Source organism: Chelonia mydas, chromosome 28 (genome assembly GCF_015237465.2).
Source record: "Chelonia mydas isolate rCheMyd1 chromosome 28, rCheMyd1.pri.v2, whole genome shotgun sequence".
NCBI lineage: Eukaryota > Metazoa > Chordata > Testudines > Cheloniidae > Chelonia > Chelonia mydas.
In genome coordinates this window covers 5,204,624-5,228,316 of record NC_051268.2, presented here as the reverse complement: position 1 = coordinate 5,228,316, position 23,693 = coordinate 5,204,624, and the positions used below count along the sequence as shown (strand labels likewise).

General features: G+C 46.3%; 5 protein-coding genes across 25 annotated transcripts in view; 4 read left to right on the top strand and 1 right to left on the bottom strand.

The window, feature by feature from the left end:
• Positions 1–23,693, bottom strand: part of LOC102943236 (zinc finger protein 883) — a 2,438,435-nt gene that overhangs the window by 639,570 nt on the left and 1,775,172 nt on the right. The gene's annotated exons all lie outside the window — the stretch shown is intronic.
• Positions 1–23,693, top strand: part of LOC114020163 (zinc finger protein 501) — a 1,907,800-nt gene that overhangs the window by 142,934 nt on the left and 1,741,173 nt on the right. The window lies entirely within an intron of this gene.
• LOC119564595 (zinc finger protein 883) overlaps positions 1–23,693 on the top strand; it is a 1,467,279-nt gene that overhangs the window by 550,614 nt on the left and 892,972 nt on the right. For 2 of the 9 annotated variants that reach the window (XM_043537457.1, XM_043537458.1), the window contains exon 1: positions 151–229. The exons of 4 other annotated variants lie outside the window; for them this stretch is intronic. The gene's annotated coding sequence lies outside the window, so the exon portion shown is untranslated. Of the gene's footprint in view, positions 1–72; positions 230–23,693 lie in introns of those variants that run through there. 3 more of the 9 variants (XM_043537438.1, XM_043537440.1, XM_043537436.1) reach the window with 3 other exon arrangements.
• On the top strand, positions 45–23,528 carry LOC102948175 (zinc finger protein 879). Of its 4 annotated transcripts, none has more exons than XM_043537519.1 (4): positions 45–110; positions 13,696–13,822; positions 19,870–19,983; positions 20,344–23,528. In XM_043537519.1, exons 1-4 carry the CDS (start codon positions 60–62, stop codon positions 21,294–21,296), a joined length of 1,245 nt encoding a protein of 414 aa, XP_043393454.1. In that variant the 5' UTR covers positions 45–59; the 3' UTR covers positions 21,297–23,528. The 4 variants fall into 4 exon arrangements, with proteins under 4 accessions (XP_043393454.1, XP_037743443.1, XP_037743445.1 ...); XM_037887515.2 differs by lacking the exon at positions 45–110 and adding an exon at positions 2,863–3,367 and having other exon boundaries at positions 20,325–20,465; XM_037887517.2 differs by lacking the exons at positions 45–110; positions 19,870–19,983; positions 20,344–23,528 and adding exons at positions 2,863–3,367; positions 19,620–19,863.
• LOC122463955 (myb/SANT-like DNA-binding domain-containing protein 2) lies at positions 15,627–17,502 on the top strand. The gene is made up of 2 exons (XM_043537557.1): positions 15,627–16,033; positions 17,033–17,502. The coding sequence occupies exons 1-2, from the start codon at positions 15,643–15,645 to the stop codon at positions 17,077–17,079; spliced, it is 438 nt and encodes a 145-aa protein (XP_043393492.1). The 5' UTR covers positions 15,627–15,642; the 3' UTR covers positions 17,080–17,502.

The following is a 23,693-nucleotide window of genomic DNA, read 5'->3' as shown; positions in this document are numbered from 1 at the left end:
AGATGGGGGGGGGGGCGGGAAGAGTCGGGCATGCGCAGATCCGGGGGGGGGTGTCGGGCATGCGCAGAGGCAGAGCTCTCCCGCGGCTGCGCCGTGGGGATCCGGGGCAGGTCTGTGCCGGGGAGACCTTCACTCACCCCCCCCCCCCCCCCCGTGCCCCGCTCCCGCCGGAGCCGCCCTGGGGCCGCCCCGGGCTCCGCCCGCCCCGCTGCGGCGCTGCAGCCTCCAGGTAGCGGAGCGAGCCCCGGGGGCGGGGCCGGGCGGTGACTCTGCCCCGTGTCCGGGGGGGGGCCTGGCCTCTCGCAGCGCCGGGATCTGCCCCCGGGGGGGGGCGGGGGGAGACCTGAGGGAAGGGGGGAGGGAAAATGTCGGCGCAGCCCGGACGTGGCCGGAGGGGGGGGAAGAGCCGGGCCCCCCCGGGGAGCGGGGAGGGAAGGGGGGGCTGAGATCCCCTCGGATTTACCGCTGCCCCCCCAGCTCCCGCCCTGCCCCCTTTCTCTCCCCACAGCAGCCGGGGTGACCCCCCCCTTCCCCCACCTCCCTGAGACGGGCTCTGCCCCCCCCCGTACCCCGTTTCCTCCCCCCTTCGCCCGTGGCCAGTTCAGGTCTCCGGTCTGGGGTGTCCCCTGCCCCCCATTTTCCCTGCAGGGACGTGTCCTGGTTCGGGGGGGGGGAGTCGCGCCCCGGAGCGATTCCTGCAACGGGAAGAGGGTGAACGGGCAGGGCCCCAGACGGGGACACCCCTGGGTTGGGGGGGGGCTGGGGGGGCCGCGCTCTGCTGGCCACAGGGCCTGGAAAGGCCCAGGAAGGGGAGGGAGGAGCAAGGCCCCCCCCCCCGTGGAGACGGCCCGGCCCCGGCTACCCCAGGGCCTGAACCCCAAGCCCAGCGTGGGTGTGCCCGCAGCCTTGTTCTGCTCTGAGCGTTGGCCTTGCCTTGGCTTCCACGGGAGGCCGTGGCGTTTCCTTCACGGGAGGTTTTGAAGACCAGCTTAGAGAGACACCTGCCTGGGCATGTCTAGGGATACTTGGTCCTCAGCACGGGAGGCCTGAGTGGACGACCTCTCAAGATCCCTTCCAGCCCTACACTGAAATAATTCCCTCTTGCGCTGTGCCGTGCTCTCCGCTGAGCGGTTTTGCAGGGTGCCGTTTGGAACGGGGATCGCACCGTGCTCTCTTGCGCGGTTTTATGGTGCATTGTTTTGTCTGAGCTGCTGCGGTGCCCGTGTTGTTTTGGTTTGAGTTGAGCTCTTTTCCACTGGTTTCAGAGGAGCAGCCGTGTTAGTCTGCGTTCGCAAAAAGAAAAGGAGGCCTTGTGGCACCTTAGAGGCGAACCAATTTATTGGAGCATGAGCTTTCGTGAGCTACAGCTCACTTCATCGGATGCATGCAGTGGAAAATACAGTAGGGAGATTTATATACACAGAGAACATGAAAAAATGGGTGTTTATCACTTCAAAAGGTTTTCTCTCCCCCCACCCCACTCTCCTGCTGGTAATAGCTTATCTAAAGTGCTCACTCTCCTTACAATAAGCAAAGGCGTACTTGTGGCACCTTAGAGACTAACCAATTTATTTGAGCATAAGCTTTCGTGAGCTACAGCTCACTTCGTAGCTCACGAAAGCTTATGCTCAAATAAATTGGTTAGTCTCTAAGGGGCCACAAGTACGCCTTTTCTTTTTGCGAATACAGACTAACACGGCTGTTACTCTGAAACCTCTCCTTACAATGTGTATGATAATCAAGGTGGGCCATTTCCAAATCCAGGGTTTAGCAAGAACATCTGAGGAACAGTTGGGGGGGAGGAGGAAAAAACAAAGGGAAATAGGTTACCTTGCATAATGACTTAGCCACTCCCAGTCTCTATTCAAGCCTAAGTTAATTGTATCCAGTTTGCAAGTTAATTCCAATTCAGCAGTCTCTCCTTGGAGTCTGTTTTTGAAGTCTTTTTGTTGTAATATTGCAACTTTCATGTCTGTAATCGCGTGACCAGATAGATTGAGGTGTTCTCCGACTGGTTTTTGAATGTTATAATTCTTGACATCTGATTTGTGTCCATTTATTCTTTTACGTAGAGACTGTCCAGTTTGACCAATGTACATGGCAGAGGGGCATTGCTTGCACATGATGGCATATAGCACATTGGTAGATGTGCAGGTGAACGAGCCTCTGATAATGTGGCTGATGTTATTAGGCCCTGTGATGGTGTCCCCTGAATAGATATGTGGGCGCAGTTGGCAACGGGCTTTGTTGCAAGGATAGGTTCCTGGGTTAGTGGTTCTGTTGTGTGGTATGTAGTTGCTGGTGAGTATTTGCTTCAGGTTGGGGGGCTGTCTGTAGGCAAGGACTGGCCTGTCTCCCAAGATTTGTGAGAGTGATGGGTCGTCCTTCAGGATAGGTTGTAGATCCTTGGTGATGCGTTGGAGAGGTTTTAGTTGGGGGCTGAAGGTGACGGCTAGTGGCGTTCTGTTATTTTCTTTGTTAGGCCTGTCCTGTAGCAGGTGACTTCTGGGTACTCTTCTGGCTCTGTCCATCTGTTTCTTCACTTAAGCAGGTGGGTATTGTAGTTGTAAGAATGCTTGATAGAGATCGTGTAGGTGTCTGTCTCTGTCTGAGGGGTTGGAGCAAATGCGGTTGTATCGCAGAGCTTGGCTGTAGACAATGGACTGTGTGGTGTGGTCTGGGTGAAAGCTGGAGGCATGTAGGTAGGAATAGCGGTCAGTAGGTTTCCGGTATAGGGTGATGTTTATGTGACCATCGTTTATTAGCACCACAGTGTCCAGGAAGTGGATGTCTTGTGTGGACTGGTCCAGGCGGAGGTTGATGGTGGGATGGAAATTGTTGAAATCATGGTGGAATTCCTCAAGCGCTTCTTTTCCATGGGTCCAGATGATGAAGATGTCATCAATGTAGCGCAAGTAGAGTAGGGGCATGAGGGGACGAGAGCTGAGGAAGCGTTGTTCTAAGTCAGCCATAAAAATGTAAAAAATTTTCCACTGTGTACTTGAGGGTGTCTTAGTTTGCATTGTGTTGCTTTCTTTCCCTTTGTATTGTCATTTTATGCTGTGGAGTGTAGTTTTTTTTGTTTTGTTGATTTTCTGAATTGCCTGACATTATCTTGTGCTGTGTTTTTATATGCATATGTTGCATAGCATCCTAGAAATGTAGGGCTGGACAGGACCTCACAATGTCATCAAGTCCAGCTCTGTCTGATGAGGCAGGACCAAGTACACCTCTACCCCGAGATAACACAACCCGATGTAACGCGAATTCGCATATAAAGGTAAAGGAAGAGCAGGAAAGGAGGAGGAAGAGAGAGAACAAAGGGAAGCCCTCCTACCCAATACAACGCGGTTTCACCTGTAACACGGTAAGATTTTTTTTGGCTCCTGAGGACCGCGTTATATCAGGGTAGAGGTGTATATGTAGATTATCTCGGACAGGTTTGTTGTACCTGTTCTTAAAAACTTCCAGGGAAAGGGATTCCACAGCTACCCTTGTAAGTCTATTCCAGAGCTGAACTGCCTTAGCTCTGCTGACACCCACACAGATTTTAATGGTGAGCAGCTCTGGAGAGAGAGGAGACCCCAGTGAGTGGGCAGCTGGATAAATAGACTAAAGTTGCGGGGAGAAACACTGATGTGTCCATGGTCACCCAGGCCGTCTGTGACCAAGCTAGAAATAGATCCCAGTTTTAGTGTCACTGTACTGATGTTTTATGTACTGAAGGTCTCTGCCACACTGGTGTTTTAGGCACTGGTGGAAACCCTTAGTATAGACAGAATTCACACTAGTGCACTCTGATTGGCACTGGTGCACCCTGTCCCTGTTTGAAAGCTTGTGGGGTGGGGAGGGGGCCACGACAGTGACCGCACTGAAGCGTGGGGCTGGCTGAACAGTGCAGCTGGTAATGGAGGGACAGCAGTGATTGCTGGAGGTACGAGCCAGGAGCACAGCCCCACAGGACTGGACACTGACTTCTCCTGACCCAGGACACACCCCCCCAGCTGTGTGCAGGGACTGCAGCTGAGCTGCCCTGCCAGGACATCCTGTGCATCAATGGACAAACCACCTCTTTCTGCAGCCTAATACAGCCTCTTTCTGCAGCCTAATGGGGTCTGGGAACCTTTCCAAGCTGTGGGTGATGTGGCTCTGGCGTTACTGGGGTCTGTTCCTGGCTCTGTCGTTGACTTCCTTGGTGACCTTGGGGAAGTCACAGCCCCTCTCTGTTTTCCTCCTACCCATTGTCTATTTGGATTGTCATCTCTTTGGGACAAGGACTGTCCCTCTCTGTCTGTGCAGTGCCCAGCACAATGGGGATGCTGATCTCAGTCAGGTTCTCTGCCATGTGCGGCACAATGGGGCCCTGATCTCTATCAGTGTCTGTGCAACGCAAGGTACAGTTTATAGACTCACAGGCTTTAAGGCCAGAAGGGACCATCATGGTCATCTAGTCTGACCTCCTGCACATCGCAGGACACAGAACCTCACTCACACACTCCTAAAATAGACCCCTAACCTCTGGCTGAATTAATGAAGTCCTCAAATCATTATTTAAAGATTTCAAGTTACAAAACTAATCCACCATTAGTTTAAACCTGCAAATGACGCATGCCATGCCCCATGCTGCAGAGGAAGGCGCAAAAAAACCAAAACCAAAAACAAAGGAAAGAACATAAATCCACACTGTGTAGAGGTCAAGCATAGGAGTTTATTTCGTACAGCGCTGATGGAGTGTCACCTTGCTTATTAGGCTCAGAGCCACTGTCAATCAATTGATTACAATGGATTATATTTATTTTTCCATGGGCGGGGGAAAGTGATGGGGACGCAGTTCTACACCCCCAGACAGGACTAGCCGCAAGACAAGATAGCACAGTAGCCAATGGTTAAAGGTTACATAATATCTCCACCCATGGTTTTAGGTAAACAAGTTAACATTTAATTAGTATTTCAACAAAAATGTATTCGTATAAAATATATATATATATGTATGTATATATATATATATATGTATGTATATGTTGTATACAGTTTGGGGTCCACAGGAATGAAGTAGCTCCTCTGATTGTCCACAGGTACATTCCTGGGGGTTAAAGCAAAGAAACAGTGAAAGTATATGGCAATAAAGATTGTCTTTCAAGTTGTTCGTTTGTGTTTTTAAGGCAGGCATTGGTCCCTGGGAAAGGCAGGTGGGAGGAGGCCATATCTTATACTGACATGCTTGAACCATTCATAAACTCAAGGTTGGTATGTGGGAAGAACATCTCCCTACAATAGAAACTAACACAAATAAACAGGGCCTCATTGTTCAGTTTGCAACTTTAAATAAATAAAAAAATAAGACACAATTATTGCCCCAAACATCTGGCATTTCTGCTGACTAGGCTGATCTTAGCAAAGCAAGGTTATTGTGTGCTTCTCTTAGCTAATCACTATTTGCTAGGCCTCTAACCTCTTGATCATACTCTGGACTTTGGGCCTGGAGAAGGAGTTGACACAATCCATATAGCAGGTTGTTATATAGTAGCACATGGATTTTAACCCTTCAGTCCCTCCTCTTGACCCTAGGGTTCCCATAACCCACCAGGTCAAATACACGCTGGTAAAGCACCAATACCATTGAGAATGTTAGGACAGACACTCCCCACATAACTTGACAAAATAGCACCCAGATCCATCCCCAGGGAACCTTATTACCTGAGATGGCATCGCCCATAATTATGGCTTTAACCTTCACTGCCTGGTTCCGCGCCTCCGAGTATTTCACATGGGCCTGGTCTACGGTTTTCCTTATCAGGGTGTACCTCATACGGCCTTCCCCAGTATGCCTCTGGACCTTGGCCACCAACTCCTCGATATTCGCCTGCAGAGCCTGTAGACCCTCCTCTAGATATTTACTGCCGTAGTGCCATTCTGGATCATGTGTTACGTTACCCATCATTGGTGGAGTATGGTGGAGCTGCGTCCCGTCAACAGTCAGGGTTGCCCTTTGGGGGACTGTCATGCACACGGATGGATGTCTCAAGGGGAAGGGCTTTCCATTTAGTTCGATGGAGTGGTTCTGGGCAGTCAGACACCAGTAGGTACCGTTCATCTGGACCAGCTCCATGTGAGCCAGTTTGTCAGTGATGGCCACTTCGAACCTAGACAGATTCGTTAGAGTATTATATGGGCATGTACACAAAATTTCCGTATCAGAATGAGTGCAACATTCACTAGGATACAGTGCTCTCCCAGCAACCTTGGAGTATGCAACGCCTTCTATTCTAATCACATGACCCCTCCTCCATATCGGCAGAGAGGTCACCATCCTGGCTCTCTGTAAGTGGGGGATGCCTAAAGGTACCAAAAGACTGAAAAGTATACTGTGACTTGTCCAAACTGGCCTTTGGACTCATTGATTCTCTGTTCCCCCATGCCCATGGAGGGGTACTGGGGAGATAGGGTCCCACGACTTCTATAAGGGCTGGGTGGACCCAGCCATCAAGGAGATGGGTTACAATCCCTTTGTGGTGATGGCCAAAGTTTGTCCTGCTCTCCAAACAACTCTCCTCCAGTGCCTTTATTTTAGTACCATTTATTAACAGGCTGGTGACTTCTTGACCCAGGTATTTTGTTATATCTAATGAGGTGGATGCAGAATTTGACAGATCTTTTAAACTATCTAGGATCTTATTAGTATCCAATCCTCCGTTTCACATGGCACACTACTTGCATCCTTCATTATGCACCACATGGACAGCAGGAGCCACAGGAGGAACCTCCCCCTGGTCGCTCTGGTTGTCCTGGTCACCCTTCAGTCCTTTCTCTTTCACTTGTTCACCAGTGGAGATACCTGTGGAGACATTGTTAGTACTGAAGATGCTGACTTAAACAATTTTAACTGATTTTGGTGCCTCGAAAATGTTCCTAATTTTTCCTCAACCTTTGCACATGTATTAGTAGTCAGAAGGACCCTCATAGGGTCTTGCCACCTTGGCTTTAAAATCCCTTTAACTTCTGGGTATATGCGACACATTACCAAGTCCCCAGCTTTAAATGCAGGTTTGTCCAAACTGCTGCTGTTGTCCAGCTGGGTTTGATTTTTTTTTCATTTGGTTCTATATGTTCTTTAACTCTCGGTCCAATGCCTTGATGTAATTCTGCAGCCTGTCTGCAAAAAGCCCCGACCCCCCACCCAGAGGATTACATCACAAGGCATTCTCATTGCTCTTCCAGTCATTAGTTCACAGGGTGTTAGCTGAGTCGGCCTGTTAGAGCTACCTCTGATTCGATACAGTACAGCAGGAAGCATGCAAGCCCATCCGTCCCCTGTGTCCAGTACTGCTTTGGTTAAGGCTGTTTTCATTGTTCTATTTTTTTTATTTTATTTTTTTTACCATTCCTGAACTTTTAGGGTGGTAGAGTATATGAAATCTTTGCTTTATTCCTAATGCCTTACGTGACTTTTTTATTACTCACCCCGTAAAGTGAATTCCTTGGTCAGAGTCTGTTGACAGTGGCAGACCCCATCTGGGTATTATTTCTTCTGCTAGGAGTCGAGGCACTGTTGTGGCAGGGCAGTTCTTAGTTGGGAAAGCCTTTACCCATAGGGTAAAAGTATTAATAATTACCAGAATGTAAGTATACCCTCTGCTCTGCGGCAAGGATCCAGTAAAGTTAATTTGCAGATTCTGCCATGGTCCCTTTGTCCGTGGCTAGTGATTCAGGGGGTACTTTTTTTTTTTTTTTTATTACCCTATATTTATTTGTGCACATACCACAAATTTTTTGAGGAATTGCAAGGCATTTTTTTTTATGGATGGCCACCACCAGTGTTCCACGGTGGCCCTTATTTGTCTTCACCGCAGATGAGCTGGAGAATGGATAGCATGGAGCAGCAGAGCCCGTATGCACTCCGGGGCTACCAGCTCCTCTCTTCCTGGCCCATACCAGAGGCGATCTTTATACACACAGCCTTGTTTTTCCAATATACTTTTGTCTTCTAGGCTTATGGTTGCATATAGCTTTTTTAAATTCACTTCCTCGTTTGGTACTGTAGCCGCACAGATCTTAATAAGATTTCCTTGCGCAGCTTCTTTAGCACATTTATTTGCCATGTAATTTCCCCTTCGTTCCTCACTTGAGATTTTATTACGTGCTTTTATTTTTACTACTGCAGGTTCTGATGGTAGTTTGGCAGCTTCTGTCAGACTTGAACTGCCTCCATATTATTAATTGGCTTGCCGGTGGGCTCCTGCGTGACCGCACGTCCATGTAGTCATGCACTAGTCCAAAAGCATATCTGCTGCCAGTGTATACAGTGAGCTTCTTGCCCTCCCCCATGCTCAAAGCTTCAGTGCGGGCTGTTAGCTCCACTTCTTGTGGTGACTTTGATCCTTCCATCTGATTTGACGCTATCACTGTTCCATCACTGAGTACCACTGCCCATCCGGGGCGTGGCACTCCGTTTTCATACTTTCTTGATCCATCTACATACAGAATTATATCTAGATTCTCTAATGGCTCTTCTTTAACTCTCCCCAACGCCTCCTCTGCTCTATCTGTAAGACATTCGTGTAGCTCTCCGTCTATGTTCAGACATTGGGTTACATTTATTTCTCTCTTCCTTACTATGGAGAAATTGGGGGTTTTGCAGGCACAGTGTTGACTTCCACTGACTCCTTCGGGTTCGGCACCAGTTAGCTTGAGTCTTACTGTGGATGCAGTAAAGGTGGGACGGCTTTCCCATATTGGGTAAGCCCAAGCTGGGGGCAGAGCCTAGAGCTTGCTTTACATTTATGAATGCCTCCTCTTGTTCTGTGCCCCATATTACTAAATTATTTGCAGGTTTTCCCCCTCTGGTAAGTTTTGGATTGGTTCCACCATTTCTGAGTACTCTGGTATATATATGTCCTACAGTAATTAAGGTTTCAGAGTAGCAGCCGTGTTAGTCTGTATTCGCAAAAAGAAAAGGGGTATTAGTGGCACCTTAAGAGACTAACCAATTTATTTGAGCATAAGCTTTCGTGAGCTACAGCTCACTTCATCGGATGCTTATGCTCAAATAAATTGGTTAGTCTCGAAGGTGCCACTAGTACTCCTTTTCTTTTTACAGTAATTAAGGAGTCCCAGCACTTTCCGGACTTCCTTAACTGTCTGTGGTTTTTTTAACTCTCGAATTGCCTGCTTGTGAATGAGACTATTTTGATTTTTGCCTTAAAACTAATTTCTTTTAATATGATTTTGCTATCTGAGGATGTTTGGGTTTTGTTTTGTTTTTGTTAACACAGACACTTTCTGGCTTGCTTTTGGATTCGAAGCCATTAGCAGCTTAGAGACTCTGTCTTAAAAAGGGACACAATTAACTTTCACCAGAGTTTTGATTACTTTTAACTTTAACTCCTGCTTCTGAAACACACAGTGATTTGAAAAAGAAAACATAACCTATTGTGGCTCCTTTTGGAATCCTAATAGGATTTTCATTAAGTAATATGTTTTGTTTGTATTTCTTTTACCCCTTCTACAATATACATTGCACATGTTGTGGGTTATATGCACATTTTTTTTATGGTTTAACTTTTATAACATTAACTATATTAATTTTTATATAGGGTGTAGCTGGTTTTTTGTTGTACTTACAGAGTTTTTATGTACCCTTATTAACATGATAGTTTAATTACACAGAATCATTTTAAGGCTCAGTGTTTTTAATGTTACTCTTTGTGTGTGTGTGTGTGTGTTTTGTTTTGTGTACCTTACCCCTCTTGTAGCTTTAGAGGGGAACTATCTTTTTTAATTTTTTTATTTATTTACGACAGCTTTTATTTGCTATTTTGTTACCAAAAAATAAATTGAGAATTTTTATTTTTCTGGGTTTGATTGCCCTGCTGCAGCCATGACTTTGGTTTTTCTAAAGATATTGAACATGATGAAGCATTGAGGTACCTTAAGGGTTAAATACTAAAGCCAAACAACAAAACTATTTATTTCTGTCTGGCAGAAGTGTTTATTTTTGCAACTTAGAATGAAAGATTTAAATGGATTTTAGGAAACAAAACAAAACCCAGTTTATTTTAAACTTCCAAACGGAGGTTTCCAAACCAGGAGTGTTGATTTAGGTTTTTAAGACCTTACATATTTACTAAATATATACATTTTACACAGCTGTTTATAGATTATATTTGGGGGCAGTTAAGTTCCAATAGAAACCCCTTACGTTGATCAGATTGACTTTTTGTCTGGATTATTTACAGACATTCGTTTGGAAAAGGGCCCATTTTCTTTCAGAATGGCTTCAAAGAAACCAAGAATTCTTTTTATAACACTGTTTTTAAAACAATTTTACAATGTTTAACTGCTTAATTCCCTCCAGCCTCTGCAGAGTTAACCTTTCAACTTATTTTCCAATGCAGGAGTTTTTAATACACAACAATGTTAGCAACAGGATATAAAACACAAAACACACATTTTTTGTTTTGACAGTAGATCCATGATCTTTTGGGTTGCTCTTCATCTGGTATTAGGTGTTGGGTGTGGTTTGTTTATTTATTTATTTATTTTACTCCTGCCACTATTTCCTAAGGGCTTTCGACCTGTTTTTAATTTTTTTATTTGTTGCCTGCCTGCTTGTTCGTGCCCGATCCTGCTTTCCTCACTTTTCATTGACACAGGCTTTCATTTCTTCGATCTTCAGATGGTGAGCTGTAACTGGGTGTGAACTCCCCCTCTTCTGATCCGGGAGCATGTTCCAGGCATTCTCCTGCTCTGGGGTCTTTTCCTATTTCCTAACAATTACATGTTTTAAAGCTAAAGCTCTTATCTCTCGGAGCCTGGTTCTCAGATTTTAAAGTTGCGTTTTCTTTTTTTTTATGCTGAGCATATTTAATAGAACTATTTCTACTTTGTCTGTTTTGTCACTTTTCTGATTATTCCACCAAGTAACCAGATCTGTCTCTGGTCCAGCAGCAGAATAGTTTGTTCTTTTCTTAATTGCTGCTTGTCGAGTTTTGACATGTTTGTACTCCAAATACTCCCGAGCGCTGATTATTGCCTCTCCCTTTGATGCCATGGGGTTTTACTCACCCCTGGCTGCTGACGTGTGGGAATGTGCGTCTTCCCTCCTGTGACTTCAATCTTCATGGCCGTCAGCATTGATGGGGAATATGCATCTCCCCCCACTTTACTGTGCTCTAAATCTCCACACTAACAACTTTGATGGGGGATTTTCATTCCCCTCTCCCCCCCACCCCCCGAATGCCGCGGTCTTAAATCACACACACTTGCTGGCCTTATGGGTTGGAGACTTTGTGCTATTCGTAGGTCTGTACATCACATGCCTGCAAGGGGGGGGGGGACACTCCCCCAGGGCTTGCAGTGTTACGTGCAATGAGGAAATGGGACCACCAGTTTGCACTGCCTACTACTTCCGTACCCAGCCAGTCCTGGGCTTAGCTCACGGCCAATTGCTTGCTGGTGGTTTATCCAAGTCCTCCGTAACACACCCCTTAATTAAACAGTACATAACCCTCTTGCACACGTCTCTCCTCCCAGTTAGTACCCTTATTTAACTCTTCTGCTTGGACTACACGTGTCTGGGTTCCTTTACACTTAAATTTAAAAGTGGAAACAAGATGGGGATGAGAGACTTCTATCCCTAGCCTAATGAGGTGGTAAATTAAATATACTCACCTCCTTTTTGGATTTCAGTCTCAGATCCTGAAGCAGCTCACAAGCTTGTATCTCGGATGAGCCTCCGAATTGAAGGAACATAAATACATGCCATGTAATGGTCAAGCATAGGAGTTTATTACATACAGAGCTGATGGAGTGTCACCTTGCTTATTAGGCTCATAGACACTGTCAATCAATTGATTTTCAATGGATTATATGGATTTTCCATGGGTGGGGGAAAGTGATGGGGTAGGCAGTTCCACACCCCGGACAGGACTAGCCGCAAGACAAGATAGCACAGTAGCCAACGGTTGAAAGGTTACACAATGTCTCTGCCTATGGTTTCAGGTTAACAAGTTAACATTTAATTAGTATTTCAACAAAAATGTATTCGTATAAAATATATATATATATGTTGAATCCAATTTGGGGTCCACAGGAATGAAGTAGCTCCTCTGATTGTCCACAGGTACATTCCTGGGGGTTAAAGCAAAGAAACAATGAAAGTATATGGCAATAAAGATTGTCTTTCAAGTTGTTCGTTTGTGTTTTTAAGGCAGGCATTGGTCAGTATCTTTTACTGACATGGTTGAACCATTCATAAACTCAAGGTTGGTATGTGGGAAGAACATCTCCCTACAATAGAAACGAACACAAATAAACAGGGCCTCATTGTTCAGTTTTGCAATTTTGAATAAGACACATTTATTGCCCTTAACATCTGGCATTATTGCTGACTAGGCTGATCTTAGCAAAGCAAGGTTATTGTGTTGTTTGTTCTGCTTCTCTTAGCTAATATTGTCTAGGCCTGTGTCCTTTGACGAAACTCCGGACTTTGGGCCTGGAGAAAGAGTTGACACAATCCATTATATCAGGTTGTTATATAACAATACAAGAATTTTAAGCCTCTGGCCCCAACTCCTTCCTGAAATCTCCCATTCCAACCCCTTCCTGAAATCTCCGGCCCTGCCTCATCCCCCGGGTGCGTCGCGTTTCCTCTCCTCCCAGGCTTGTGGCAAGCCTGGGAGGGAGGTTGGAGAAGCGCAGTAGGGACGCGCTCAGGGGAGAAGGCAGAGCAGAGGTGAGCTGGAGAAGGGGGTCACAGGAAGTAACCCTTGGGGGGGCAGAGGAACAGCTCCCCGTCCCAGCTCATCTACGCTCCACCTCCTCCCCCCGAGCATGCCACTACTCCGCTTCCCACCCCTCCCTCCCAGGCTTGCCGTGGGAAACAGCTGTTTGGCACAGCAAGCCTGGGAGTGAGGGCAGAGAAGCAGAGCGGTGGTGGCAGCACACTCGGGGGTGGAGGCAGAGGTGGAGCGCAGGGGAGCTGGGGGGGGCCTGCGGGGAGCTGCATCCACCAATTTTTCCCCATGGGTGCTCCAACCCCAGAGCACCCACAGAGTCGGCGCCTATTGTTCCTGCAGGAGGGAGAGGGACAGCAAATACACCGGAGATGGGAAGGTTTGCACAGTCTGGTTTGGCGGATGGAAAAGGGCAGGAAATGCACAGGGTGGAGAAAGGGAGGAGGACAGGGTGTGGCAGACCTGCTGGAAGGTGTTTAATAAGCGGCCTAGATTCTAAGAACAGAGCCATGAGGTTTGGAGGTGCAAATGCTCTAATTTGTTGAACACAAAATAACCCACCTACATGGAGCTAGGAAAACTCACCAGCAGCTGCTGTGAGATATGAAGGGGGGCACCCACGAGTCAGGCTTAGGGGAGATGCCCCTCCCTTCATATTCAGCTCCTCACAGTGAGGGGGGTATTGGGCTTCCTACCAGAGAGTTCTCCCTGGACCCTGCTAGGGGCTCCATCTCCTGTATCGGTCTGTGACTAGTAGGTGTGTGATGGATCTGCTGGAGAGACAAGGGGCTCTCTTCATCATCTCACCCTGGTGTTTCCTGGATGCTCCGAGTGGGATCGGATGGAACTCCGTTGACTGTGATCCACCCAGAGCTTCCATTTGATTGGCTCCTCTCCCCCACAAATAGTTGGGTTGTGAGTGGGGCAGCAGATACTGAGTGTTGGATTCTTGCTCTTTCAGGGGCCGGTGACCTTCGAGGAGGTGGCTGTGTATTTCACCAGGGAAGAGTGGGCTCTGCTGGACCCCGCTCAGAGAGCCCTCTACAGAGACATCATGCAGGAAAACTATGAGAATGTGACCTCGCTGGGTAAGGGTTCCTGTCCCCTTGGTTCTTGGAAGGGGAAGTGAAGAGATAAGGTTCACGCCATTCCCACAATGCAACCTCTACTCTGTCCTGTTTCAGCATCACCCCCATATGCCAGTGACACACGCACACTAACAGAGACCCACCCCTGCTGCAGAACACTTTGGGAACAGAGCACAGGAGCAGAATCGCACACTGTCAAATATCTCCTGTTTGCTCAAGTAAAACTGGGGGTTAGGTCCAGCATAACGAACAGAAGGTTCCTACCTCTGGCCTTCTCTGAAACACTAAGCCTACTCCACCCGGACCAGAATGTGCTTGGGGTGTAACAAGCTGGCTGCTGGAGTCAGAGCTGCTGGTCCAGGGTTACTTGTCACACAGATGCTCAGGGTGTCCTTGAATTCTGGCCTGGAGTATCCAGAGAAGGGAGCTCCAGCAGCAGAACCTTGAATATCACCCAGGATTACAGATGATACAACTCCTCACTGCTCTGGATTGCACCCCAGCATGTGAAAATGGCTTAGGTTGGTAATGAAACTTCTTGAGACCTGGAGAGTCTTCCTCCCCCATCCCCATGTGCAATAACCACAATCTCTCTTCTCTGCAGGCATCTTGGATTTTTGAGTCCCTCATTCCTGAAGTCACATGACCCCGATTCTTCTTTTTCACATTCTGCTTTTCCAGACTAATTAGAGTTTGTTACTCCTGAATTATAGCTTCTAATTTCCCAGTGTTCTCCACAGATTTTCCTACTCCCTCCCATTGCATTGGACTCACTTGATTCCCTAGTACACAAGAACAGCCATACTGGGTCAGACCAAAGGTCTATCTAGCCCAGTATCCTGTCTTCTGACAGTGGTCAATGCCAGGTGCCCCAGAGAGAATGAACAGAACAGACAATGATCAAGTGATCCAGCCCCTGTTGCCCATTCCCAGCTTCTGGCAAACAGAAGTTAGGAACCCCATCCCAGCTAACAGCCATTGATGGACCTATCCTCCATGAATTTATCATGTTCTTTTTTGAACCATGTTATAGTCTTGGCCTTCTCAACATCCTATGGCAAAGAGTTCCCCAGGTTGACTGTGCATTGTGTGAAGAAATACTTCCTTTGGTTTGTTTTAAACTTGTTGCCTATTAATTTTCATTTGGTGATTCCTAGTCCTTGTGTTATGAGAAGTAGTAAATAAAACTTTCTTATTTACTTTCTCCACACAAGTCATGATTTTATAGACCTCTCTCATACCTCCCCCCCCCCCCCCCCACCGCCCTTGTCTCTTTTCCAAGCTGAAAAGTCCCGGTCTTTTTAATCTCTCCTCCTAGCCCTGGTCTACACTATGAGTTTAGGTTGAATTTAGCAGCGTTAGATCAATTTAACCCTGCACCCAGCCACACTTCAAAGCCATTTTTTTGACTTAAAGGGCTCTTAAAATCAATTTCTGTACTCCTCCCTGGTGAGGGGATTTGCGCTGAAATCGACATCGCTCGGTCAAATTTGGGGTAGTGTGGATGCAATTCAATGGTATTGGCCTCTGGGAGCTATCCCAGAGTGCTCCATTGTGACCGTTCTGGACAGCACTCTCAACTCAGGTGCACTGGCTAGGTAAACAGGAAAAGCCCCACGAACTTTTGACTTTCATTTCCTGTTTGGCCAGCATGGCAAGCTGATCAGCACAAGTGACAATGTAGAGCTCAACAGCAGAGGTGACCATGCAGTTCCAGAATCGCAAAAGAGCTCCAGCATGGACCAAACCGAAGGTATTGGATCTGATCGCTGTATGGGGAGACGAATCTGTGCAATCAGAACTCCATTCCAAAAGACAAAATGCCAAAATATATGGAAAAAATCTCCAAGGGCATGAAGGACAGAGGCTATAACAGGGACCCGCAGCAGTGCCGCGTGAAAATTAAGGAGCTCAGGCAAGCCTACCAAAAAAGCAAAGAGGCAAACAGTCGGTCCGGGTCAGACCCCCAGAGAAGCCACTTCTATGATGAGCTGCATGCAATTCTAGGGGCCCCCCATCACTACCCCACCCCTGTACGTGACTCCTGCAAGGGGGGAGTCTCATGCAAGAGGGGTGAGGATTTAGGGGACGAGGAAGATGGTGATGCGGAGGAGGATGAAACAGTTCTCCCCAACAGCCAGGAACTGTTTATCACCCTGGAGACAGTACCCACCCTCAAGACGGACCTTGAAGGTGGAGAAGGCAGCTCTGGTGAGTGTACCTTTGTAAATATAATACATGGTTTAAAAGCAAGCGTGTTTAATGATTAATTTGCCCTGAAGACTTGGGATGCATTTGCAGCCAATACAGCTACTGGAAAAGTCTGTTAATGTGTCTGAGGATGGAGCGGAATTCCTCCAGGGACAGCTCAGTGAAGCTCTCCTGTAGGTACTCCCAAAGCCTTTGCAAAAGGTTTCTGGGGAGGGCAGCCTTATTGCGTCCTCCATGGTAGGACGCATAACCACACCAGGCCAGTAGCATGTAGTCTGGAATCATTGCATAACAAAAGCATGGCAGCGTATGGTCCCGGTGTTTCCTGGCAGTCAAGCAACATCCGTCCTTTATCTCTCTGTGTTATCCTCAGGAGAGTGATATCATTCATGGTCACCTGGTTGAAATAGGGGAATTGTATTGAGGGGATGTTCAGAGGTTGCCGTTCCTGCTGGGCTGTTTGCCTGTGGCTGAAAAGAAATCATCCCCACTTTTAGCCACGCATTGGCCGGGGGGGGCATTCACGCTAAGCTGTTCGCGTTTGGCTGGCAGGGATCTTCCCTGATACTAGTCACACGGTGGGGGGAGGGGTGAAGCAATCATCCCAGAGAATTGGATGTGTGGGGGGGTTAGCTGCATTTGTGCTGCACGTTAACCTGAAAACCGCAGCCCCTCCTTTTAAATGGCCAACCCAATGGGTGCTTGATATGGGAAATGAGGGTGCTACTGTCTGAAACCATTCCCACATGTAATGAAGGTAAAAGAAGCCAAAAGACTGTGGCTTACCATGGCTGCCTGCAAGCCAAAATCTGTTGCACGACCCTGCGTGGGTGATCTCTCACATCAAACTGGCAGCCCTCAATATAAGGGGCAAAATGTGACCTTGTAAAGCACATGTGCTATGTAATGTTAACAGCGTGGTTCATCGTGAAAGAGTCTACCCATTCTTCTCTAAAATGTCTTTTTAAATACTACTCTCCCTTTTTTTTTCTTCTGCAGCTGCAAATGTTTCAGCTCTCCCCCATCATCTCCATCACAGAGGCTAACGAAGATAAGAAGGTGAATAAAATGCACTCTCATTGAAATGTTCTCTGAGCTCATGCAGTCCTCCCACACTGAAAGAGCTCAGCAAAATGAGTGGATGCAAGCAATGTCAGAGTCCAGGAAAGCACAAAATGAACACGAGGACAGGCGGTGGAAGCAAGAGGAGAGATGGCGGCTGCATGATGAGAGGAGGCAGGATGCAATGTTGAGGCTACTGGAGGATCAAACTGATATGCTCCGGCATATGGTTGAGCTGCAGAAAAGGCAGCAGGAGCATAGACCACCGCTGCAGCCCCTGTGTAACTGTCTGTCGTCCTCCCCAGTTTCCATAGCCTCCTCACACAGATGCCCAAGAACGCAGTGGGGGTGCTCCGGGCACCCAACCACTCCACCCCAGAGGATTGCCCAAGCAACAAAAGGCTGGCATTCAATAAGTTTTGAAGTGCAGTGTGGCCTTGTTCATCCTTCCTCCCCTTCTCCAGCACCCCACCCTGTGCTTCCCTCCTCCCACACCCCTCCCAAGCTACCTTGGCAGTTATCCCCCTATTTGTGTGACGAATTAATAAAGAATGCATGAATTTGAAACAACAATGACTTTATTGCCTCTGCAAGCAGTAATCGAAGGGGGGAGGGTGGTTGGCTTACAGGGAAGTAGAGTGAACCAAGGGGGCAGGTTTTCATCAAGGAGAAACACACAGAACTGTCACACCGTAGCCTGGCCTGTCATGAAACTGGTTTTCAAAGTTTCTGTGATGTGCAGCAGGCCCTGCTGTGCTCTTCTAACTGTCCTGGTGTCTGGCTGCGCGTAATCTGCAGCCAGGTGATTTACCTCAACCTCCCACCCCACCATAAACATTTCCCCCTTACTCTCACAGATATTATGGAGCACACAGCAAGCAGTAATAACAATGGGAATATTGGTTTCGCTGAGGTGTAACCGAGTCAGTAAACTGCGCCAGCGCGCTTTTAAACATCCAAATTCACATTCTACCACCATTCTGCACTTGCTCAGCCTATAGTTGAACAGTTCCTGACTACTGTCCAGGGTGCCTGTGTATGGCTACATAAACCATCTCATTAAGGGGTAGGCTGGATCCCCAAGGATAACTATAGGTCAGTGGTCCCCATCCTTTCTGTGGGAATAGCATATTGCTATTCCCAGAAGACTGTGGTGGAGGCCAGATACCCCGCCGCTGAAATGCCACTGCCAAGCGTGGCTGCCACAGAACTGGCTGCTGAAATGCCGCTGAGAAGTGGCAGCGGCAAGAAGTGTCGCCGCCAAAATGCCGCCGAGAAACGGCAACACGTTTCAGTGGGCGGTTTCAATCCCTCATAAACTGAGTGTTGGGCATCTTCAAGGACCTGGGGCGCTGGTCCTGGGAATTCACTGGTTTACTAAGTATGACGCTGTATGGAATTGAGACACTATATTATTTTATTATTAATACCAATATGATAAAATGGCAATGAATTGTGCTAGATATGCCATGTAAGGTGTCAGTGAAAATGTTATGATTTTCCAAGTATAATGATTTTGTTTCTATGTTTGTATCAGCTCTCTATTGTGAGTTATAGACATGTAGGGTATATCTGTATTTCCAGACTTGTGCAGTGTTTCTGTGTGACATACCCAGACATTGGCATCAGCACTGCCGAGCCTGTTCAGTGGCCCATCCAGGGTAATCAGCTGTACAATGAACCGATGGAAAGGATTAAGGGGATACACCTATTGAGTCAGCAAGACATGCAGGGGTATTCTTGTGTACTAAGAACTCCAAGGCTTTTCAATGCCATGTGCTGTGAACCTTGTGTTTGGGACACAGGAAGTAGAAGCCACATGGCAAAAGGAATATAAAGGGCAGCTGCATCATCTCCATTTTTTCTTCAATCCCTCTTGCTATCTCTGGATCAACTTCTCTACAAACTGAAGCCTTGAACAAAGAACTGAATAATGTGGATGTGTCCCAGACAGACTTTCAAGCCAGGAACTCACCAGTACTGTTAAGAACCAGATATATAGATTTCTGAATGTATCTGACTGCTTTCCGATTTAACAACTTTCTTTCTTTCTTTCTTTCTTTCTTTCTTTCTTTCTTTCTTTCTTTCTTTCTTTCTTTCTTTCTTTCTTTCTTTCTTTCTTTCTTTCTTTCTTTCTTTCTTTCTTTCTTTCTTTCTTTCTTTCTTTCTTTCTTTCTTTCTTTCTTTCTTTCTTTCTTTCTTTCTTTCTTTCTTTCTTTCTTTCTTTCTTTCTTTCTTTCTTTCTTTCTTTCTTTCTTTCTTTCATAATAAATCTTTAGGTTTGATGCTTTATTTCTTATAAACCTTTAGTTTAGATTCTAAAGGATTGGCTGGCAGCATAGTATTTTGGGTAAGATCCAAACCTATACTGACCCGGTAATGTGGCTGACTCTGCGGTCAGAGGAACATTTTGTTTATGTGAGCAGAGTTTATAAATAACCTCTAACTTTACTGGACCTAGGTGCTGATTGGGCATCAGAGAACTGGAATGCAATAAAGGGGGCTGTGTGATTTCTTTTTTCAGCTTCTCGATAACCAGTGTGGGGGATCAGAAGCACAGTTTGTGACTGGTCAGTGAATTTCACTTCAGTGTTCACCACCAGTTTTGGAAGCATCTGCTCTCCGTTTTGCAGCCTGCCCTGATCTTGGCATTTTCAGTGAGGACTGCCCCAGGCACACTGGGTCACACTAAGTACTGAAGTTAAATTAATAGTTTTTTATGACAAAGTTGTATGAAATCAACTGAACTCCTTTATATTCTTTCATCTGAGCAGGATTTCTAGTTTCCAAACCTGATGTGATCTCCCAGCTGGAACAAGGGGAAGAGTCATGGGTCTCAGATCTCCAGGGTTCAGAGGAAAGAGAGATCCTGGGAGCTCCCTGCACAGGTGAGGAAACATTAACCCAACTCAGAATCTGTAAGTGCCTGCTGGAAACATCTGGGATGCCCTACAAAGCCCTTGGGAGGTCTCTCAGTTCATTATTGTCCCTAGCAAGGGTCGTATCCTCAGGGTAAATATAGCTCATGGCTTCCTGTAGATCCTAGTAGACACCAGGCCAGTAGCTTCCTCCTTCCCCCTGTGAATTTGGATGGGATATGAAGGCCAAATTGATCCCCTCCTCTCTCCTATTTAGGGGAAGTGTTTGCGGGAGTTCAGTTCCTGTTTTTATTTGACCTCTCTCCAGCACTTTTTTTCATTTGACCTTCCCCTTTCCATCCATGTTTGAGGTTTCTGTCTCTATCACAGGAGGTGATGCAATGGCATGTAAGAAAGAGGAGCAGAATTCTCAGCAGGAAAATGTTGAGCAAATGGATGAACACAGACCATTACTGCGAAGATCGAAAAGGAATGTGTCCAGGAGTCATGTACAGGAAAAATCCTGTGAGATTCAGCACAGACCAGAAAAAGAGCAGGGAAACCAGCCAGGGGAGAGAGTGGGGGGTAAATGTATTTCCTGTCGGGGAACTCGGAAGGACCTCAAGGAAAGCACAACCCATCAGGAAATCCTCAGGGGAAAGACAAAAAATACATGTACTGATTGTGGGAAAAACTTAGGTGACGACTCAGCCCTTATAAAGCATCAGAGAATCCATACGGGAGAGAGGCCCTACGAATGCAGTGAGTGTGAGAAAAGCTTCAATAGCACCTGGTACCTTATTAGGCATCTGAGAACCCACACAGGAGAGAGGCCCTATGAATGCTGTGAGTGTGGAACTTGCTTCACTAACGGCTCAGCCCTTTCTGAACATCAGAGAATCCACACTGGGGAGAGGCCCTATGAATGCAGGGAGTGTGGGAAAAACTTCAGTTACAAATCAAACCTTGTTCATCATGAGAGAATCCACACAGGGGTGAGGCCCTATCAATGCCATGAGTGTGGGAAAAGCTTCACGAGCAGCTCAGCCCTTTCTAAACATCAGAGAATCCACACAGGGGAGAGGCCCTATAAATGCAGTGAGTGTGGGAAAACCTTCAGTCACAGCTCGCACCTTATTCCGCATCAGAGAATCCACACAGGGGAGAGGCCCTATGAATGCAGTGCGTGTGGGAAAACCTTCAATCACAGCTCGCACCTTATTACGCATCAGAGAATCCACACAGGGGAGAAGCCCTATGAATGCCATGAGTGTGGAAAATGCTTCACTACCAGCTCAGCCCTTTCTAAACATCAGAGAATCCACACAGAGGAGATGCCCTAAGAATGCAGTGAGTGTGGGAAAAACTTCAATTGCAGCTCGCAGCTCACGAGACACCAGAGACTCCACACAGGTGTGAGACCCTATGAAAGCAGTGAGTGTGGGAAAACCTTCTCTTCCCACTGAGCCCATGTTAGCCATCAGAGAATCTGCAAGGGATATCAATACCATAAAAACCTCTAGGGTTATCAATACTTTTTCTTTAATACTTTTTCCTGATTCCCACATAGTAACTTTTAAAAGCTGTTTGAAGCACCGATATCCCTCAGCTTGTCCAGATGAGTGGCCCATTTTTGCCTTTTGCAGTTTGACCTCTGTTGACCTGGGACCCATTTGTCCTTTCTACCCATTGTCCCATGAATAATTTGAGTGTGCCCTTCCCATAAGAAACGAGGGAGTATCACATTTATACCATTCTTCCTATTGCAAAGTTATTGCAAGAGTCAACAATGATACAGATTGTATCATTGCCAGTTGTTCTCACGTTGTTCTGGGTGGTGCCGAAGAGCAGTTATAATGGGAACTTTTCAAATTATATTTAAATGACGAGGAGCAGGGGCAAGAAAAAAGTATCATTTCAGCCTCTGTGATACTAGAGGGAAATGTAAAAAGTGACAGAGTCCTGTGGCACCTTTTAGACTAAAAGATGTATTGGAGCATAAGCTTTCCTGGGTGAATCCCCACTTCGTCAGATGCATGTAGTGGAAATTTCCAGAGGCAGTTATAAATATGCAGGCAAGAATCGGGCTAGAGATTATGAGGTTAGTTCAATCAGGAAGGATGAGGCCCTCTTCTAGCAGTTGAGGTGTGAACCCCAAGGGAGGAGAAACTGCTTTTGGAGTTGGCGAGCCAGTCACAGTCTTTGTTTAATCCTGAGCTGATGGTGTCAAATTTGCAAATGAACTGAAGCTCAGCAGTTTCCCGTTGAAGTCTGGTCCTGAAGTTTTTCTGCTGCAGGATGGCTAGTTTTAAATCTGCTGTTGTGTGTCCAGGGAAATTGAAGTGTTCTCCTACAGGTTTTTATATATTGCCATTCCTAATACCTGATTTGTGTCCATTTCAAGTGCAGTTCTGTCAACAGAGAGAACTCTCCAATTTACTGGACAGGCTAACAAAGAAACAGCAGTGATTTAAAATCTCCACTGGGAAATGGTGAACAACAGCAGAACACCAACTAACTGAAGGAAGTGCATATGATCACAGTGCAGTTCAATTTTTTAAGTCAATATTGTCTCAGATGGCTATGTTGGCAGGAGAATCTCTCCTGCTGATGTAGCGCTATCTACACAGGAAGTTAGGGCTGTGTAACTATGTTGCTCAGCTGTGTTGATTTTTCACGCCCCTGAACAATATAGTTATACTGATAAATGTCTTTAGTGTGTACCAGAGAGTTTTTGCTTGTGTTTTCTGCATTTACATCACTTCTCCCGTACCTCTTCCTACTTTGGAAGATTAAAAAGTGTGAAAAGAGAGGTATTTTTCCTCATGATGCAAACATTCCCACATAGGAGATGCCTTCCACCAGCACACATGGCAGAAGAACCAGAAGTGGTTGGGACCTACGTTGGGAGAAACCACAAATTGAGCCAAGGTTCAGTTGTTGGCAATGGGGATTAAAAGAAAACCAACATGTAGGACAAGAATTTGTGATTCTTGAATATGTTGTTGTTACCAATGAAAATGAAATTATATGTGATGTTACTGGTTAAAGGGTAAGAGAACTAATTGTTTGATCTGAATTATTTTGGAAAACTGAACGTTTTCTTTTTTCAGCCGTACGGGAAATGATGGCTAATCTTCAAAAGTTAATTTGATTTAATTTACCCCCTGTAGTATAAGGAGTTTTGGTAGAAAACCTCACTCCAAAGGTTGGGGTGGAAGAATAGGTTTTAGAAAGAGTGTATAAGAGAATATTGGGCCAGTGTAGATTTTAATTGTTTCTATTTTAAATAGAACATATTTTGCTTAGCTTCAAAGTCAATTTCTATTAAACGGAAAACTACTGGAGGAGACAAGTTGTATAACCTTTTTCCCGACTTACACTGTAAGGGTCACTGACTTCACCACTTCTCTAATTGCAAAGGAAAGGCATGACATCTGTCATAGGATGTGTCCAGCAGGTAGGAGAGCTGCAATTGTCAACCATCAACCAGGCTGAAGTCCGTTGCCTTTCATATCAAGAAGCCATCTAAAGGCTGGTCTACACTGAAAAGCTATGTTGACATAGCCACATTTCTCAGGGGTCTGAAAAATCCACTCTTCTGAGGCCTGGTCTACACTACAAGTTTGTTGGATTTAGCAGTGTTAAATCAAATTAACCCTGCACCCGTCCACACAACGAAGCCATTTTTTTCATCGTAAAGGGCTCTTAAAACCGATTTCTATACTCCTCCCCAACGA

What these genes read in the sequence shown, in the direction of transcription:
- LOC122463955 (XM_043537557.1), top strand. Translation starts at nt 15,643, where the DNA reads ATGCCAAAATATATGGAAAAAATCTCCAAGGGCATGAAGGACAGAGGC. An exon ending in AGGTGGAGAAGGCAGCTCTG is followed by an intron (nt 16,034 to 17,032) that starts GTGAGTGTACCT and finishes TTTCTTCTGCAG; the next exon opens with CTGCAAATGTTTCAGCTCTC.
- LOC102948175 (XM_043537519.1), top strand. Translation starts at nt 60, where the DNA reads ATGCGCAGAGGCAGAGCTCTCCCGCGGCTGCGCCGTGGGGATCCGGGG. An exon ending in GCCGTGGGGATCCGGGGCAG is followed by an intron (nt 111 to 13,695) that starts GTCTGTGCCGGG and finishes TTGCTCTTTCAG; the next exon opens with GGGCCGGTGACCTTCGAGGA. An exon ending in TGAGAATGTGACCTCGCTGG is followed by an intron (nt 13,823 to 19,869) that starts GTAAGGGTTCCT and finishes TCATCTGAGCAG; the next exon opens with GATTTCTAGTTTCCAAACCT.